The sequence below is a fragment of the Sapajus apella genome, unplaced genomic scaffold (genome assembly GCF_009761245.1).
Source record: "Sapajus apella isolate SASKATOON/1434 unplaced genomic scaffold, GSC_monkey_1.0 scaffold23, whole genome shotgun sequence".
Classification (NCBI taxonomy): Eukaryota; Metazoa; Chordata; class Mammalia; order Primates; family Cebidae; genus Sapajus; species Sapajus apella.
The window spans coordinates 724,085-741,876 of NW_022436963.1; the positions used below are offsets into that span (position 1 = coordinate 724,085).

General features: G+C 53.7%; 2 protein-coding genes across 22 annotated transcripts in view; both read right to left on the minus strand.

Annotated features, from left to right (window-relative positions):
* Positions 1-3,113, minus strand: part of QARS1 (glutaminyl-tRNA synthetase 1) — a 10,446-nt gene extending 7,333 nt beyond the window's left edge. Inside the window, exons 1-5 of the mRNA XM_032289789.1 lie at positions 2,614-3,113; positions 2,321-2,468; positions 1,865-1,974; positions 1,634-1,709; positions 1,348-1,412 (exon numbers count right to left, since the gene is read on the minus strand). Coding sequence (XP_032145680.1) covers positions 1,348-1,412; positions 1,634-1,709; positions 1,865-1,974; positions 2,321-2,468; positions 2,614-2,784 — 570 coding nt within the window. The 5' untranslated portion in view covers positions 2,785-3,113. The remainder of the gene's footprint in view (positions 1-1,347; positions 1,413-1,633; positions 1,710-1,864; positions 1,975-2,320; positions 2,469-2,613) is intronic.
* A 4,102-nt stretch (positions 3,114-7,215) lies between these two features.
* Positions 7,216-17,792, minus strand: part of USP19 (ubiquitin specific peptidase 19) — a 12,799-nt gene continuing 2,222 nt past the window's right edge. For 2 of the 21 annotated variants that reach the window (XM_032289763.1, XM_032289764.1), the window contains exons 3-27: positions 16,836-17,009; positions 16,542-16,670; positions 16,318-16,451; positions 15,939-16,241; positions 15,601-15,823; positions 15,328-15,484; positions 15,157-15,228; positions 14,923-15,038; positions 14,600-14,820; positions 14,320-14,515; positions 14,104-14,237; positions 13,835-13,993; positions 13,639-13,749; positions 13,031-13,141; positions 12,849-12,950; positions 11,626-11,766; positions 11,421-11,539; positions 11,065-11,202; positions 10,657-10,970; positions 10,411-10,521; positions 10,107-10,323; positions 9,868-10,020; positions 9,601-9,761; positions 9,341-9,519; positions 7,841-8,351 (exon numbers count right to left, since the gene is read on the minus strand). In XM_032289763.1, coding sequence (XP_032145654.1) covers positions 8,124-8,351; positions 9,341-9,519; positions 9,601-9,761; positions 9,868-10,020; positions 10,107-10,323; positions 10,411-10,521; positions 10,657-10,970; positions 11,065-11,202; positions 11,421-11,539; positions 11,626-11,766; positions 12,849-12,950; positions 13,031-13,141; positions 13,639-13,749; positions 13,835-13,993; positions 14,104-14,237; positions 14,320-14,515; positions 14,600-14,820; positions 14,923-15,038; positions 15,157-15,228; positions 15,328-15,484; positions 15,601-15,823; positions 15,939-16,241; positions 16,318-16,451; positions 16,542-16,670; positions 16,836-17,009 — 4,103 coding nt within the window. In that variant the 3' untranslated portion in view covers positions 7,841-8,123. The other 19 variants (XM_032289772.1, XM_032289777.1, XM_032289776.1 and 16 more) reach the window with 19 other exon arrangements.

Genomic DNA, 17,792 nt, shown 5'->3' on the forward strand with positions numbered 1-17,792 from the left:
AAAAAAAAAAAAAAAAAAAAAAAAAAAAAAAAAAAAAAAAATGCTCTCTCTCTGCTGAGGGTTCATACTGGGCTGCCATTTATGGAGAGGAACTGTAGGCACAGCATCAAGAGAAGCAATCTGCCTCAGCCACCACCCTCTTCAATGCCAACATCCTGAGAGGATGGCCACATTACTCTATGTATGAGAGAAAACTGAATTTTTTTTTTTTTTTTTTTTTTTTTGAGACAAAGTCTTGCTGGAGTGCAATGGCACAATCTCGGCTCACTGCAACCTCTGCCTCCCGGGTTGAAGCAAATCCCCTGCCTCAGCCTCCTCAGTAGCTTGTGACTATGGGCATGCACCACGATGCCCAGCTAATTTTTTTGTATTTTAGTACAGATGGGGGTTTCACCTTGTTGGCTAGGATGGTCTCGATCCCCTGACCTCGTGATCTGCCCACCTTGGCCTCCCAAAGTGCTGGGATTACAGGTGTGAGCCACTGTACCTGGCCACAAACTGAGGTTTAAAGTGATTAACCTCGAATTAGGCAAGGGGCCTAAGTCTGTCACTACCCTCAGGTGCTGCTCGTTCCACACTGGGCTCTACTGTGCACTCCTCCCACCTTTCTTCCTTTCTTCTTTTCCTTTCCCTCCCTCCCTCCCTCCTTCCTTCTTTTTCTTCATTATTTATTTATTTAAGATGGAGTCTTGCTCTTGTTGCCCAGGCTGGAGTGCAATGGCACAGCCTCAGCTCACTGCAACCTCTGCCTCCCAGATTCAAGCAATTCTCCCACCTCAGCCTTCTGAGTAGCTGGGACTACAGGTACCTGCCATTATGCCTGGCTAATTTTTATACTTTTAGTAGAGATGGGGTTTCACTGTGTTGGCCAGGCTGATCTCAAACTCCTAACCTCAGGTAAACCGCCTGCCTCGGCACCCTCAAGTGCTGGGATTACAGGCATGAGCTACTGCACCCAACCTCTTAGGTTCAAGCAATCCTCCCACCTCAGCCCCACAAGTAGCTGGGACTACAGGTATGCACCCATGTCTGGATAATTTTTAAATTTTCTGTAGAGATGGGTTCTCACTAAACGTAGTGAACTCAGGCTCCCGGGTTGAAGCAATTCCCCTGCCTCAGCCTCCTGAGTAGCTTGTGACTACAGGCAGTGACTAGGTTGCAGTGAGCCGAGATTGTGCCACCACACTCAGGCTGGTCTTGAACTCCTGGACTCAAGCAATCCCCCTGCCTCAGCCTCCCAAAGTGCTGGGATCATAAGCATGAGCCACCACGCCCAGCCCTCCTGCCTTTTATCCCTTAGTGGATGCCAAAGTCTTTGCCAGCTTCAGCTTAGTGAAGCATGCCCACCTGCATGTCCACTTCGTTCTTGATCATTTTGCCATCTGCCCACTTGAGCACAGCCCGAGCCTCTCCTAGAAGCATAGCCACAAGGAGCTGCAGAAAGGCAAAAAACAGTACTCCCCCGACCTCCTTCCCAAGGAAAGTTCCTGGCTAACCACAGGAACCAAAGCCTGAGCCCAGCCAGACCACTTTAAGTCACTCCTGTTCCTTCCCCCAGCCCCCTCTCACTCGTGCCCAGAAGAAAAGGCATGACCAGAGATAACAATATAGCCCCATCTCAGGCCCTGCTCACCCATCAGCAGCCCCATGTTGAAACGGTAACGTTCCACCAGGAGCTGGGGCCGGTGCTTGTTAATGGCAGCCTCCACCTGCAGAAACCCAAACCATGTGGTTCAGGAAAGCCACCTTCACAGATATTCTGGGAACCCACTCCCTTACTCTGAGTCCTCCTGGGGAGGGAAGCGGAGCCACTCTTGTCATGGCCAGGACTGGGGAGGTGGACGATGCCTGGGGAAAGACTCACAGCCTCCTCAATCTGCTCTGGGGTCACAGTGACACCCACGCCACATTCCTGCTCAAAGTCCGCAGTGTCAATGGGGTCCAAGGGGTGACTCCGCACATACTCAAGGGCAGCTGAGAAAAAAGAGCCAATGAGTTTGTGGCATCTCTGCTCCAATAAATGGACAGACAGGGTCCTAATCTCATGAAACTCCAAGGATAGTCTGGCCTCCTGAAAAGTTAAGCCCTGACACCACCACCCTACAGGACACAGGGAAGAGAGAAAGAAGCACGTGTCAAGAGTGGATGCCTCTCAGACCCTGACAGTTCCCTTGTTAGTCTCACCACCCACTCCATGCCTCAGTGCCTGTGCAGAACTAGATGTCTAGAAACTGGAGGACTTGGCAAAAAAGGTAAGACAAGGGTCTTGGCTGAAGGGAGGCATTGGTGGTCGAACTGGCAGGACAGGGAGGAGTCTCACCGCTCAGCTGGGGCTCAGTGTGGATCTTCTTACTGGCTATGTAGCTTACAAGGAAGGAGAGACGCCGAGTATCCCTGAGTCGGGAGGCTAAGCCATATAACAGGGTCCCGGTAGCCTTGTCAATGGTGGAGCCCAGGGTCTGCTGAGCCTGGAGTCAGAGGGATCAAGAGAGAAGCCCCACGCTCAGTGAGAGGAAAGAGCAAAACAAGTGGGGCAGGTCCGGATCTGGACCCCGCCCCGCGCTGCGTGGCAGCAAGACCCGCAAACCAGGCCGAGGGCAGTGGGGCTCGCACCTGGGTAGCGGCCTCGCGCAACTGCGCGCTCAGAGTCTGGTTCTTGAGCGTCTCGCGGGCCTTCTGCTCGCTCAGGCCGAGGCCAGTGAAGAGCGACAGGGAGTCCAAAGCCGCCATTGTAGAGACACCGGAAACCAAAAGAAACTTAGGACCGAATCTGCAGGTCAACATTCACCCGCTGACCAATGAAAGCGAAGCCTCTGGAGAGAGCCAATGGTGTTCTTCCTTGGCGGGAGGGGGCGGGGCGTTCCAGGGTCGTCTACGCCATTTAAAGAACACAGGGCAGACAAACCGGCCTTTCCGGGGGCCTCTGTGGAACTGAGCGGTTGAAGGAGTGTTGGCGGGCAGCGTGGCTTTTAGAGATACTCGCCACAGATCTGAAAGGAAGATGTTAGGCCCCGAGGCAGGAGGAAGACACAGGCATGGCCTTTTGCTCTGACTTTTCTACTTCAGCCCTGGGAACTCCATCTCAGTACAGTAACTTTCCTCGGGGGACAAATGCGAGTCCCTGTCGCGTTTTTGACGCCACTGTTTGGAGTTGCTATGGAAACAGTTGAGCAAAATGAAGCCCGGGAAATCCCTGATCCAGACTCCATCGCAGAGAATGTGCAGAATGGCTGATCCAGGGGCCCCATAACTCTGACAGTTTTTAGGTGCCCGCTGGAACACAGCTGGCCAGGAAAGGGAAGGGAAGAGTCTGGGCCAGGAGGGACCTCACAGAAGTTCTATGATTTGGTTTAAAATCTTGGCTGGCGCAGAGGCTCAGGCCTATAATCCCAGCAGTTTGAGAAGCCGTGGCAGGCGAATTACTTGCGGTCAGGAGTTTGAGATCACCCTGGCCAACATGGTGAAACCCTGTCTCTACTAAAAATACAAAAATTAGCTGGGCATGATGGCACATGCCTGTAATCCCAGCTACTCAGGAGGCTGAGGCTGGAGAATTGCTTGAATTTGGGAGGCGGAGGTTGCAGTGAGTCGAGATCATGCCACTGCACTCCAGCCTGGTAGACAGAGTGAGACTCTGTCTCAAAAAAAATAAATAAATAAATAACTGGGTGCAGTGGCTCACACCTGTAATCCCAGCATTTTGGCAGGCCGAGGCAGGCGGATCACTTGAGGTCAGGAGTTCGAGACCAGCCTGGCCAACATGGTGAAACCCCATCTCTACTAAAAATACAAAAATTAGCCAGGTGTGGTGGCAGGCTTCTGTAATCCCGGCTACTTGGGAGGCTGAGGCAGGAGAGTCGCTTGAACTCAGGAGGCGGAGGTTGCATTGAGCCAAGTCTGCACCATTGCACTCCTGCCTGGGCAATGGAGTGAGACTCTAGTCTCAAAAAAAAAAAAAAAATCTCATCCCACACTTCCCTTCCTGCCTGCCAAAGCATGCAAATATCAGGAAAACCACAAGGAAATTAGACCTTGAAATCCCTCTGCAGGCCTTTGAGAAAGGATATTTTATTGAGGTTGGGACAAAGTGGGACAAATGAGGTGGGATCTTCATGATTATAGCTGTTGTGCTTAGGGATCTTCCCACAGTCTCACTGGACTTCCAGGACCTGCTACCTAAAACAGAATATAGAGACTGTGTGTGTGAAAAGGGGTTGAGGTAGAGGGTTGCAGAGAATGAGCAGCTGGTGGTGGGATGGTGGAAATCTCCAAATTTGAAATTGGAGCTCTTGCAGCCCTTGGGGATGCTCATACTTCCGGACCTTCAAGGAATAGGCAGGATCCTCACTAGCCTGTATCCATATTCTGTGCCCACATGCCACTAATGACCAAGTTCCAAGTCTGGGCCTACATCTGGATACCACCTAATGACCACATGCCAGGTGCTAGCCAGGGCCATATGCTGCATCAATATCCAGGTCCAATGCTGTCCTGGTGCTTACCACCTCTCCATGGCCCCTTGGCCCCAGCCAGATGCCCAGCCCTGCAATGTACTGCATGAGAAAGGCCAGGTGCAGGAGTTAAGCAGGGGATGCAGACCCATGGTGCTAAGAACAGGTACCAAAAAGCAGAGCCATAGCCACACCAGCCTTGCACTGAATTTGGAGCTGCAAGTGCCCAGACAACCACAAAGGTGCCCATGATGAGCAAATCCATGCAGAGTGCCTGCCACTGCCACTATTTCCTCAGTACCTGATTCACTGATTCATTGTAGCACCATCACTAAGTCCTACAGGTCTGGTGATGGCCCCCTCAATGGGATCAAGATCTGCACCCCCTTTCCTGGTTACTTCAGGTACACTGTGGACCCCATGGCTACATGTCATAGGATGAGGCAGTAGCCCCATGAGTGCCACCAAGAATGCCACAAGTGGTAGTACCAGTGCATGTCCAGCTAACCCTAGATGACTATGACTTGCACAGAGCAGAAATGTTAAATTGTATGGGCCCAGTCTGGAGGTTAGCCTGCCTGCATGAGCCCTTGGCACTGCTTCCAGGAAAGTCAAACGGAAAAACCAGGCAGCAGCCAGCAAGGCCCAGTTGTGGAATGGACAGAGGTAGAGTCCAGCAGCCAAGCCCATAGAGAGGTCCCTATGGCACAGGCTGATAACATAGAGGTAGTGTAGTAGAAACTACAGTGCTGGAGACAGTAGTCTCATGCAGATGCTACAGAAGGGTACAGTGCAGCAGCAGGGCTGCAGTCAGAGGCGGACAGAGCTCCTTGATCAGTGCATCCAGCACATGTAGCCAATGATAGCCTGACTCCCTTGCACTTGGGGCAGCCCATGCCTAGTAGGCCCTCCAACAGTATTACATCTGCCAGTACCAGCACATAGGCCAACAACTTCGTTTCTGCAGGTCCCACACTCAGGTTTTCACACCCCTCTCCGCAGCCAGTGGTTTCACATGATCCTTGTGTTGTCCCCATCAGAAAAAGCCAACATTGGTCAGGGGGCTAGCTTTCCCCAGGAACTTATTGCTACTCCTAGTTCCAAATGAAACAGGGCTACTAGCAAGGCCTCAATGCCGAGCTTCTTGAGACTGACCCCATGGGCTTAGAGATGAGAATGAACCTAGCTACCAGGCTGCCAGGACCCTGCCCCACCTCTGCCTGTCTTAACACACTTGAGCAACTCTAAATACCTGCCTCATCAGTACCTTTGCTCTCCATCTCCTTCCAGCTAGAGATGCCCACCTTACCCCCCAAGCAACTGGAGAGTGGAGGGGGCAGTATTCTCTACAAAGGTAGGCAGGAAGGCTTTTCACAAGACTTGCCCTTGCTATTTGTACAAGGTTGCAGAGGCTCTAGGCTAGGACAGGCTTACAGACCCATTTGAGAGGGAGTAGCCTGGCACAGCTGCCAGGAGTCAAGGTCTCAGGGACTCTTTTATTATTATTATTATTTTTGAAAGAGTTTCACTCTGTTACCCAGGCTGGAGTGCGATTACACAATCTCAGCTCATCACAGCCTCCACCTCCTGGGACGACCCTCCCATCTCAGCCTCTGAAATATCTGGAACTACAGGTGCATACCACGACACCCAGTTAATTTTTATATTTTTAGTAAAGATGGGGCTTCCCCATGTTGCCCAGGTTAGTTCTGAACTCCTGGGCTCAAGCCATCCTCCTACCTCAGCCCAAAGTGCTGGGATTACAGGCATAAGTCACCACACTTGGCCAGTTTCAGGGACTCTTAAGGGAAGACTTTTAAGGCTGGCAGGCCCCAGCACCCTCCCTCCAATATAAGTTAAATGAGATCAGCTCTGGTCCTCTTTGACTGTCCTCTTTTCAGGGCAGCAAGATCTGCCCCACGGCAGTTTTCTACCTGCAGGGATCCAGATGTTGTTCAAGCAAAGAAAAAGCTGAGAACAGGCCGGACGTGGTGACTAACGCCTATAATCCAAGCACTTTGGAGGCCAAGGCGGGCGGATCACCTGAGGTCGGGAGTTCAAGACCAGCCTGACCAATATGGTGAAACCCCGTCTTTTTTTTTTTTTTTTTGAGACGGAGTTTCGCTTTTGTTACCCAGGCTGGAGTGCAATGGCGCGATCTCGGCTCACCACAACCTCCGCCTCCTGGGTTCAAGCAGTTCTCCTGCCTCAGCCTCCCGAGTAGCTGGGACTACAGGCGTGTGCCACCATGCCCAGCTAATTTTTGTATTTTTAGTAGAGACAGGGTTTCACCATGTTGACCAGGATGGTCTCGATCTCTTGACCTCATGATCCACCCGCCTCAGCCTCCCAAAGTGCTGGGATTACAAGCGTGAGCCACCGCGCCCGGCCCCGTCTTTATTAAAAAAAAAGAAAAGAAAAGAAAAGAAAAAGCTGAGAACTGAAGAGGAGGAAGATCCCCACCCCCAGTATTCTGTCCCCCACCAAGTCCTCCTTGACTTATTGTCTGGCTGTCAGCCCCAGGCTGCTCTGGTACATGCACCTTTGACTCCATGCTGTCAGCTCCAGTGCCTCATATACTCCTCTGCTCTTGGGCATATTGAAATCCTGATGATGCCAACCCCATCATCTCCCTTCAGAATAGAGCACTTTCAGGGTCTCTTATACACACGTGTGCATGCGCGCACACACACACACATGCACACAACCAAATGATGGGGAGGGGAGGTGGCCCCAGCATGTGGTGGATCACAGTCACTAAGTCTACTTATTTTTTATTTTTAAAATATATTTAAACAGCAGCAATCACTTCCAAAATGCAAAAAAAAAAAATTACAATTTTTAGAATAAAATTATAATGTTTATAATGCGGGTCAGAAAGAATTGAAGGTACAACTGAGAATCAAATCACGCAGCACTGGAGGCAGCTGGAGAAGCCAAAGCCCACTGGTCAGGCATCCAAGCTGACAAGAAGTCCCAACCTGAGACGTCTCCACACCCAAATCATACCCCACAGCTTCCCGTTGACAGAGCCAGTGTCCTCTGGGTTAGAGAAGGAGAAGCGGCAAAGAGCTGGCCCTCTGTGGTGGGTCTCCCATACCCAGTCCCCCCCCATCAGCCAGGGACCTGCTAATCCACCTCCTCCATGTTGCTGTAGGTAGGGGCTGGCCGATCCACAGGGGGGGCGAAGCGTTCAGGGGCTGTCCGCGTGGGGGCCACCTCGGGGGCCTGGCCAGGGCCTAGTCCCTGCAACAGAATATGAGGACAGGGGTTGGGGGCTGCCCAGCATGCCGCCTGGCATCCCGGGGGTGCTGGCTTGGAGCCCTGGCACCCAAGGGAGGGTCTCAAGGCAGGCGCAGACAGCAGCGGCGTGAGACAGAGAGACGAGATCGGGCCTGAATAGTCTGGTTTTATTAACACTTTAAGTACAGGAAATAGCTTGGGCAGGGCCAAGCCCCAGGCCAAGGGTCAGAGCAACAGGATGAACGGACAGACAGCTGGATGGATACCCACCCTAGGGTGCTCTGCCCCTGCAGAGGCCACAGTCTCCCCACCCTCCCCCACCAGATATACAAGCTGAGGCCCAAAGCCCAGAGGTGTTCCCCACAACAAAGGCAGGCATGGCCTGGGCAGGCAGATAGACCAGCTCACAGCTGCCACCTGCAGGCGAGCTCATCTCCAGCGACTCTGGGATACCAGAGGATAGAACACGTTGAGCACGAGGGCCACCAAAGCTGCCACGGTGCCCAGGACAAAGTACCGAAGGCAGCCCTCATCTGGTGTGGTAGGGCCACGTGGTGGGGGGCCCACCCAGTCTTGGGGCCCCCAGGGACCCATGGGCCCAGGCCCTTCAGGCACCGGCTCCTCCTCAGCCTCCAGCTCCTGCCAAATCCGGGAAGCCTAGGGTATGTGGAAACGGCCATCAGCACCCCGGGGGTGGGGAGGACCCAGTATCCCTGAGGCCCTTAGCCATGACAGTCCCACCTGGGGTGACTGGGGTTAACACCCTGCATTGTAGATCAAGCAGCAAGGAAGAAGGTAGGCAGCCAACCTCAGGGTTGTCCAGACTAAGAGCACAGGGTAAGAGAATCTTGACAGCATTTTTGCCTACCCCAAACAGCTCTCAATCCACATGCAGCTCCGCATGGCGGTGAGTGGGAAGTTATCTGTTTAGTATTTTAGTCCAGGCCTCCCCAGATGACACTGATTCATAGAGAACAGGGTTGCCAATCCCAGAGCAATCTCCTTGCTCCTTTCCACCCATACCCAGATCTTGACCAGACTTCTGCAGAGATTTCTCTAAGCTTGACAGAGGGCTCAAGCGAATGGGGCCAGAAAGGAGGCAGCCAGTCCAGAAAAGAGATGTGCCTATGCCCACCAACTGGGTCTATGGCACACCATGTCAGTAAAAGAGACAGAAGATCCGCAAAGACAGATGCTTATGCTTACCTCAGAGAGTATGACAGCCACCAGAGGCCATGGCCAGCCCAGATAGGCCTTGTCTTGAGTGCACACCAGAACTCAGGGATATCGCAAGTGAAGGTGTGTGGGCTAGCATGTGAGGAATGTGAGGGGGAAATCTGGGAGATTATCAGGTATAGTCCATTCACAGCACAGTGCCCAGTGCGGTTCAGAACAGTTGCCTGACCTGTGCCAAGTGTGTGCTTGCCAATGGCAGCATGTTATTAGTGTACCTATATATTTGTTAGTGTCCCCAGGGCATGGGGATACTTCCGGATAAAGCTTTGATGTAAGCGAACTTTGCAATTCTCATGAATCCCAAGGCTCAAGGGGTCTGTGGCTGGAGGAGAGGAAGCTATATCCCCCAACCCTGCCCCACAGTCTGTGAGCTATCCCCACTATTCTGTAAAGCCTCCCACATGCCTCACCTGGCTGGCAGCAGCCTCAACTGCAGGGCCTAGGTCTGGGTGGTGCTCAGAGTGACCTGCCCTGGGGGGCCTCTCCACAGGAGAGTTCCGCCGGCGATAGAAGAGTACATAGGCATAACGTGTCACGACCTGGCTCTCGTCTACCGTTGTCACTGTGCTGTCATCAAACAAGCGCCAGCCTACAGCAAGGTGGGAAGAGTGTGAACAAAGTCTGTACCACCACCCCTACCACCTATCCTGCTGGCTGTGTGTGCCCTCACCCACGTCACTGCGCTGACTGCTACGATCATTGGGCAGGCGTGCACAGGCAGTGTAGTGGCCACCGATCATGCCTCCATAGTGGTTAATGACAGCATACAGATCGTAGCTGGGCAGCTGCTCCTCTTTCTGGCCAATGCAGAACTTGCTCAGGTCCAGATTCCTGCAGGTCAGGTCCAGTCAGGGAGGGGTGAGACAAGCAGCAGGTGCTCTGGATGCCCACCCTGGTCCTCACGCTCCGCCCACAGTCACCAAGGTCCGTTGCTCACCGAACAGGGAACTCCACCAAGTCATTGATCTTATCACGCCAAATAAAACTACGAAAGGAGAAGCGCTTGAGCTGCACGATGAGAACGTTTGGCAGGCGCCATAGTAACAGCTGCTTGGAGGCCTCACGGTGCTGTTTGCACTGTGGGCAGTACCTGGTGGGGACAGAGGTTGGGTCAGGACCAGCAAGTCTCTCTTTTCTCCAACCTGCCCCCTTATCTGCCTGCTGCCCTGTTCTCACCAGGCCTCCTCGGGTGCCAGCACCTCAGGCCGTGTGAAGAGGTTGAGGCACTGGTCCAGGGTGAAGTGGCCAGCCCGGGCAGCCTCACCAGCAGAGCCTGGATCCTCAGCACATTCCAGCTCCTTAGAGGCTACCAACACAAACTCCTGCAACCGCTCATTGTTCCGCCAGACGAGAGCCAGGCTACAATCATCACCCAGCTCCAGTGGGGTGTCTCCTGGAGATTGGCAGGAGAAAGGTCATGCAGCTGTGGAGAACAACCAACTCAAACCACCCCATGGCTCCCACCCACTGCCTCAGACACCTTTGTCCTCTAGCCGCTGCTCTCGGTTGGATGAGTCAATTTTATAGATGAAGAACTGGGGTGTGTGGGCATTCATAGCTTCACTTGGGTGCTGGTAACCAGGCACAGCGGCTGTGTGAGAACATGATAATCAAATCTTCCCTGCCCATCAGGGCCTTACCAGCCCCATCAGGACCTAAACAAGAGCCCCCCTCAACCCTCCTATATCTTCCTTCCCAGCTCCCGGAGCCATTCACTGGATCTTACCTTCAGGTCGGGACACCCTCTCGCTAGCAGGCAAGGAGCCAACCTCAATGGGCCCACTGGCCAGCATCTCAGAAGAAATTCCACTGGTGCTGGGCCCAGGACCCCGGTCAGGGGCTGTCCACACCCGGGGAGGCCCTGTGTCCCCATCAGCCACAGGGGTCACCAGCTGGAGCTCAGGTGGCTGAATGGGGTCCCTCTCACTGTCCCCAGCCTCCAGGGAACCAGTGGAGAGCAGTGTGGTGCAGCCAGGGCTCTGAGACTCCAAGGCCATGCGGCCAGGTTGAAAGGGTGGCTGGAATACGCTCACAGAGTACCTGGCAACAGACAAGGCAAGTAAGATTCCTGACCAGCACATCTAGCACCTCTGTCTCCACCTACACCACTCTAGTCCAACCATTGGGCTCTTACCGGGCATAGCCCTCTAGCAGCTGGGCAAGGCGGGCATAAGTGAGGCGCGAGGCGGGTACACTGACCAGGAAGGGGTAGCCAATGTTCTCAGGTCGGCAGAGGCCCTTGTGGTCAGGCCAGTGGGTTTTCTGGCAGAGCCTGAAGGGAAGAGGAAGACAAGGATAGGCCCTCAGCCCCATCTTGGGGGCTTGTCATAGTCCCTCAGAACTGGGTATGCCAGCCCTGCCTCCCCCAGAGCCTGGTAAAGTAGGGTGACAGGTAGAGCTTAAGCACATGTTCCTTGGTGTGGCAGGAAGGGGCAGGGTGGCACATAGAAGGTAGAAAGGAAGGGTCGGGGAGACCACGGGGGTCCTCACTGGTTGCAGTAGCCCACACGATAGCACCGGGTACAGCGCTTCAGCTTTTCATCTTCCGACTGTTGCTTCCGCTGGCAGGCTGCACACTTGGAGATGGGGACGCTGGGCACCTGAGGGCGCTAGGGTGGGTCGTCTGGCTCAGCAAGACCAGGCAGGAGTGCCCCACCCACCAGGGCCCTGTGCCATCAGGTTGGCCCCTACTCACCTGTTGCACCTCTAGCACCACTACCCGCTCCTTAGCCAACTCTGGGGATAGCAGCTCAAAGCAGAGGAGCATATCAGATGGGGACACAGTGTCCAGTGAGTGGGAGGGCAGGAACACACGTTGGAAACGATTCTTAATTACCTGGGGACAGAGAACACACAGATCTCACATGAGAATAAGCCCTTTCCCTAGTCCTGCCCCAGAGTGTAAGAAGACTTGGCCCTGCCTTGGGTCTATGGGCAGCAGTAAGGTCTGTAGGCCCAAATAGACTTATGCCTCTGCTGGCATCCATCTCAGTGCCCAAGGCCATAACAAGCCTAGTGCATCAGAGGGCCTGAAAGACCAGGTGTTGGGCAGATATCAACCATACCAGCTTTCCACACTGAGGGACTCTACCCTACTATAACTAGCATGGCCTTATAAGACTGCAACATATTACCACAGAGGGTTCACATTCAAGGAGCATCCTCCCCACTCTTACCCCTGAGAAAACCGACACTATCAGGCTAAAGGTTAGGAACTCCTGGAGAGAGCTAGCACACAGAACCAGGATAAAAGGAAAGCAGTAACAGGATAGAGGGAGAAGGAGAGTGAACACAGTGATAGTCCTGCAGCTCAAGCTCCTTGTCTGAAAAGGGAAATGCAGTTGGGGTCCACCACCACAAAGGGGAATAAACCCAGATAATGGCTAGGAACTAAGGGCATTTCTGTTGCACAGGCAAAATGCCTGGTTTCAACCATGCCTCAAATAATAGCACATTGCCTGTTTTCGGGCAGTCACAGGCACGCTCATGTGTATGTCTATTTTTATGTTTTATCTATTTATTTATTTATTTTTGAGACAGGGTCTTACTTTGTCACTCAGGCTAAAGTGCTGTGATGCAATCTATCTCTGCTCACTGCAACCTCCACCTCCTGAGCTCAAGTGAGCCTCCTGCATCAGCCTCCGAGGTAGCTGGGACTATAAGCACATACCCACCGCACCCAACTACTTTTTTTTATTTCTTGTAAAGACAGTGTTTTGCCAAGTTGCCCAGCCTTGTCCCAAACTGCTGGGCTCAAGTGATCTCCCACCTCGGCCTCACAAAGTGTTGGGATTACAGCTGTGAGCCACTGTGCCCAGCCCATGTGTATATCTGTAGATGTCAATGACTGTACACATGTCTATGCTGAGTACACACACATGTCCACATATATAACAGCCCAAGGAAGGATAAAGATACCTCTGCCAAACGCAGGTTCTCAGGCTTCACATGAACGCTCTGAGAGAGGGAGTCCAATACTTCACTCGCAGTGGAGTTTTCCTTGCTGATGCTCACCAGGAACTGTGGCAAAAAGGGCAGTCAGTGAGGGAGGTGGGCCACATTCTCTGCAATAACCCAGGGGGTAGGGGCTTACTCCTCACCTTGACTGGCTTGCTGTGGGGCTCTCGGGCAAAATAAAAGATGGGGAGAACCTTTTGCTTTTGTGGCAAGGGCACCGGCAGATAAAGAAACGGGTCAAAAGTGATGGAGACCTGTGGATGTATGGGTGGCACTGGGTGACCACACAGAGAGTGGGAGACAAGATGCTCATGCCCAAAGAGCCCATTCCATGCTTTCTGAGCCCATTCCACCCATTTCCATGGCTCTCGGGGCCCTCACAGCCAACCAGCAAACTCTCAGGCTTCAGGACACTAGATGGGGCAGGAGGGCCACCAGGAGTTAATGATCCCTCTTTCTGGCACTCAAAGCCATGCTCAGCTTAGCCACTTTACAAATTTGCCTCACACTTGCACCCCATGTGCCCACAACCCTGTCATAACACCTCTGAGCTTTAATATCACTTTTCCCTCAGTCGGGAAGTCTACCCTGAATAGGCTCTTCAGTCCACATAGAGTCCTAAGGCCTCCCTGCCAGCTTCTTTGCCCAAACCTTGCCCTGTAGCACCTTAAGATGCACATGCCTCTGAACCTAATGTGACCAGACCAGCTGACCCAAACTAGGGGGCTCTTTCCAGGGGACCCCATCATACCTTGGCACACACAGGGCACACCAGCTTCGACTTGTACTGGCCCTGAAATAGGTCCACGATGAAAGAGTCATTCCTCATCTTGTGCCGCTGCCATGCTTCCTCAGCTACCACCTGAGAGGCAGAGTGGTGAGAACCAAAGAGACCTGGGGGCTGGGATGCACGTGAGACATGCCCACCCGCTGTCCCCAACCCTGACCTCATCAGGCCGCCCATCTGAGTCCACAGTCTCTGTGTAGGGCTTGTTCTGAATCCGATTCAGGTCCTCATGCAGCCCATCCAGCAGGAAAGCCATGAACTCTTGGGCATCATGCTGTGCATAGCCTGTGAACTGGCTGGCCTTACTCGCCACAATGGCCTGGATACAGAAGCCAAGGTGTGAACATGAAGCCCTAGCACCCACTGCACACCCAGTTGGCTGGCCCTCCCCGCCCTCTCCAGCCAAGGGTGACAGTGGTCATAGATCACCTTCAACTTGGAAGGCTGGAAGGCATGGTGGGTGCCCTTCCACAGCGCCCGAAGCAGCACAGCAAAGCCAATGGCCAGACGCCCACCAGTCCCTAGTGGGTTGTTGTAGTTGATCTCAGCCTCAAAGGAGCGGTCTAGGAACAGCAGCCGAGCAAAGGTGTGAGGGTCAAAGGCACCCCCTCTGCCCATATCCCAGGCTCCAGGCCCTGCCCTCACCATGGAAGAAGTCCCGGAGTTCCCGAGTGTTGGACAGAGACTGAATGACGCTGTTCATGAAGCAGGTGTTGCCTAAATTGACAAGGCCAGTGAAGCCTGGCAGACACACCTTCTTCTCTTCTTCTTCCTCCTCCTCCACACTGTCTCCACTCACTGGGCTGTGGGGCATGGGAGGCACCATACATGTAGGCTTGGGCTGTGGGAGGAAAAAGGACATGAGAGAATGGCCCCAAGACTCTCCAGCCTCCATTCTTGGTCCTTCCCACCCGAGAATTCTCACCGAGGCCAGGTGTGTCTCTGGCTTTGGGGTTACATGCTCCATGGGTGTGCGGGCTGCCACACTGTCTAGCCCCGTGTCCTCAGATCTTGCCTTGGATTTATCCTTCTCCACAGCCCGGGCCTCCTCCTGGCCTGTCAGGGGGTGGGGAGCACCTCCTGGTGGGGTTGAATCCAGAGGGGTTGGACCTGTCGGCACGGCAACCTTTGCACCACCCACTGCACCTTAAAAAGGGGGAATGAGAGGGCTGGTGGTTAGCAGCATGTGACAAGGGTTGGGGTCCTGGTAACGTGGAGCTGGGCAATGAAGGGACCTCGTGTGCAGACCTCGTGCAGCCGGGGCCTCCAGGCCCCCCCAGCGCTGACTCTGCCTCTTACGAAGGCAGATGTCGATGCGAGAAGCCGTGAAACAGAAGGTGCACTGCTCTGGCTCAATCAGATTCCTGCGGAAAAAGGCTGAATTCAGGGACTCAGGAGGAATGGGCATCAGGCTAGATGAGCCAGGGAGATGGAGCCCAGGGGAGTAGAACAGGCACAGTGGTGGGGCCGGGCACCACCCACCTGAGCTTCACCTGCCAACGGAAGATGGTGTGGGGCCCACAGCCGGGGTGCAGCCTCAAGAAGTTTCCATCCCTGCAGAGGCACAGCAGGATAGGAGGAAGGACAAGAAGAAGAGCATGAGACATACTGTCCCACCTGAGGCACTGTTTGCCCCATCATTTGCCCAACTACCTGGTCTGGAAGATGAGTGTGAAGTCCTGCTCACGGAAAAGTACTCTTGAGGTATCCCTGCAGATCTCCTTCACGTACACGTGCACCACCACTGAATCCGGGCCTTTCTCATACGAATCATTCTTGACAAATGCCAGGTTCACCATCGACTCAGGTTCTATATTGAGACCATGGCTCAGCCCCAACCAGAATAGGTTCCAGACTATTGCTACTCTACCCTACCCACCCACAAACTTTGCAACCCAACCTAGGGCTCTGCCTGCCCACCCCCACCTTTACCATCCACCAAGGTTGCAGCATCTGCTGCCACTGTCATCTCCTCCTTGACACAGTCATCTTTCACAGGATTTCTGCTCCGGACCATGGCTGGAGAGACTGGGTCATTACCAGGAGACACTGCTTTCTCTCCTACCGAAAGGGCTAAATTCTCCTCTGAGCCCAGGAGGCAGGTTTGGGGGTTCAGTGGTGGTATGCAATGCTGTTCATCAGCCTCAACCTATTAATGGCAAGATTGTGGGCAGAATCAGCCCTGAGTCTGCCAGGTGGCTCCCACTCCAGTGCACACACTTTCCCCCCATCTCCTAACACCCAAACAGATACCCAGCTCTCACCTGGGTGGCCAGGTCAGCCACGAAGGGTGGGGCATCACCCCGGGGTCCAGGGCCATCCCTGGACCCTTCCCCCTCTGGCCCTCTGCAGAGATGCACAGCCCTCTTGGCGCTGGGCCCTGCCTGGGCCCCGGGGCCAGCCCCTGAGCCTACCTCACCACGGCCCTGGGCCCGCTTCTGGTTCCGGGCCTCCTGCTTAGCCCGGTGGGGCTCAGGGCCTGGCTCTAGGGCAATGGGAGACAGTTCCTGCCCATTCTCCTGGCACTGCAGCCCCGGCGCCAGCTCCTGAGTCCCTAGAGGTTTCTTCTGCCAAAGATACAGCAGTCAGGCCCTGTCAACTACACTGGGTATCCCTACCCAACCCTGTACTACTAGAACTCACCAGGAGAGAGGGCCACGTGAGCATAGGCACCTTCTTGGGCAGTGTCAGGTGCAGGAGACTCCCCTTGCGGGTTTGCACTTTAGCACAAGATCCTTTTATCTCAGCATAGAAGACGCCACCCCACTGCTGACCACCTGGAGACAGAGCAGGGTCCTCACGTGAGCTGGGGTAGGAGATATCAGAAGATTCAAACATACTGCTGTGTTGCCGGCAGATGGACACACCTGAAAACCGCACCACACAGTCCGTATCTGTGAAAGCAGCATCTATGTCCTCCAGCTGAAGGGGACCTACTCCCACACGAAGCTTGACAATTACCTCTTCTGCACTCTGCCTCCAATCGATCAACAACTCTGTAGGGGGAGTAGCAAAGAGATCAAGAGGGTCTCCACAAGCTCCTGATGGTAATAAGCAGGAAACAGAGACCTAGCCCTAATGAAAAACTGCTTCAGATGACAGCCAAACTGCAAGTGCCCCCTCCCCTTATCTAACACCAAAAAAGCCCATTCATTACTGACCCGCTTTGGTCTGCTCCTCTCGAGGAGTGGCTGCTGACCCTGACGACATAGGAAAGAATAGCCGGGTACGGTGGTGTGACCCTGTAATCTCAGCTGCACAGGAGGCTGAGGCAGAAGGATCACCTGAGGCCAGGAGTTCAAGACCAGCCTGGGCAACATATCGAGCCCCTGTCTCTAAAAAAAATAATGAGAAGAAAAATTAGCCAAGCTAAGCTAATGGGGAGACTGAGGTGGGAGGATTGCTTGAGCCCAGGACTTTGAGGATGCAGTAAGCTACCATCACACCTGCAATGCACTCCAGCCTGTGCAAAAGTGAGACCCTGCCTTTTTTTTTTTTTTTTTTTTTTTTTTTTTTTTTTTGAGATGGAGTTTCACTCTTGTTACCCAGGCTGGAGTGCAATGGCACGATCTTGGCTCACCGCAGCCTCCGCCTCCTGGGTTCAAGCAATTCTCCTGCCTCAGCCTCCTGAGTAGCTGGGATTACAGGCACGCGCCACCATGCCCAGCTAATGTTTTGTATTTTTAGTAGAGACGGGGTTTCACCGTGTTGACCAGGATGGTCTCGATCTTTTGACCTCGTGATCCACCCACCTCAGCCTCCCAAAGTGCTGGGATTACAGGCGTGAGCCACCGCACCTGGCTGAGACCCTGCCTTTAAAAAACAAAACAAAAGAAAAAAAACAAGGGCCAGGCACAGTGGCTCATGCCTGTAATCCCAGCACTTTGAGAGACCAAGGCGAGCGGATCACCTGAGGTCAGGAGTTTGTGACCAGCCTGGCCAACATGGTGAAACCCCGTCTCTACTAAAAATACAAAAATTAGCCAGGCCTGATGGTGTGTGCCTGTAATCCCTGCTACTTGGGAGGCTGAGGCAGGAGAATCGCCTGAACCTGGGAGGCAGAGCCTACAATGAGCCGAGATTGCGCCACTGCACTCCAGCCTGGATGACAGAGTGAG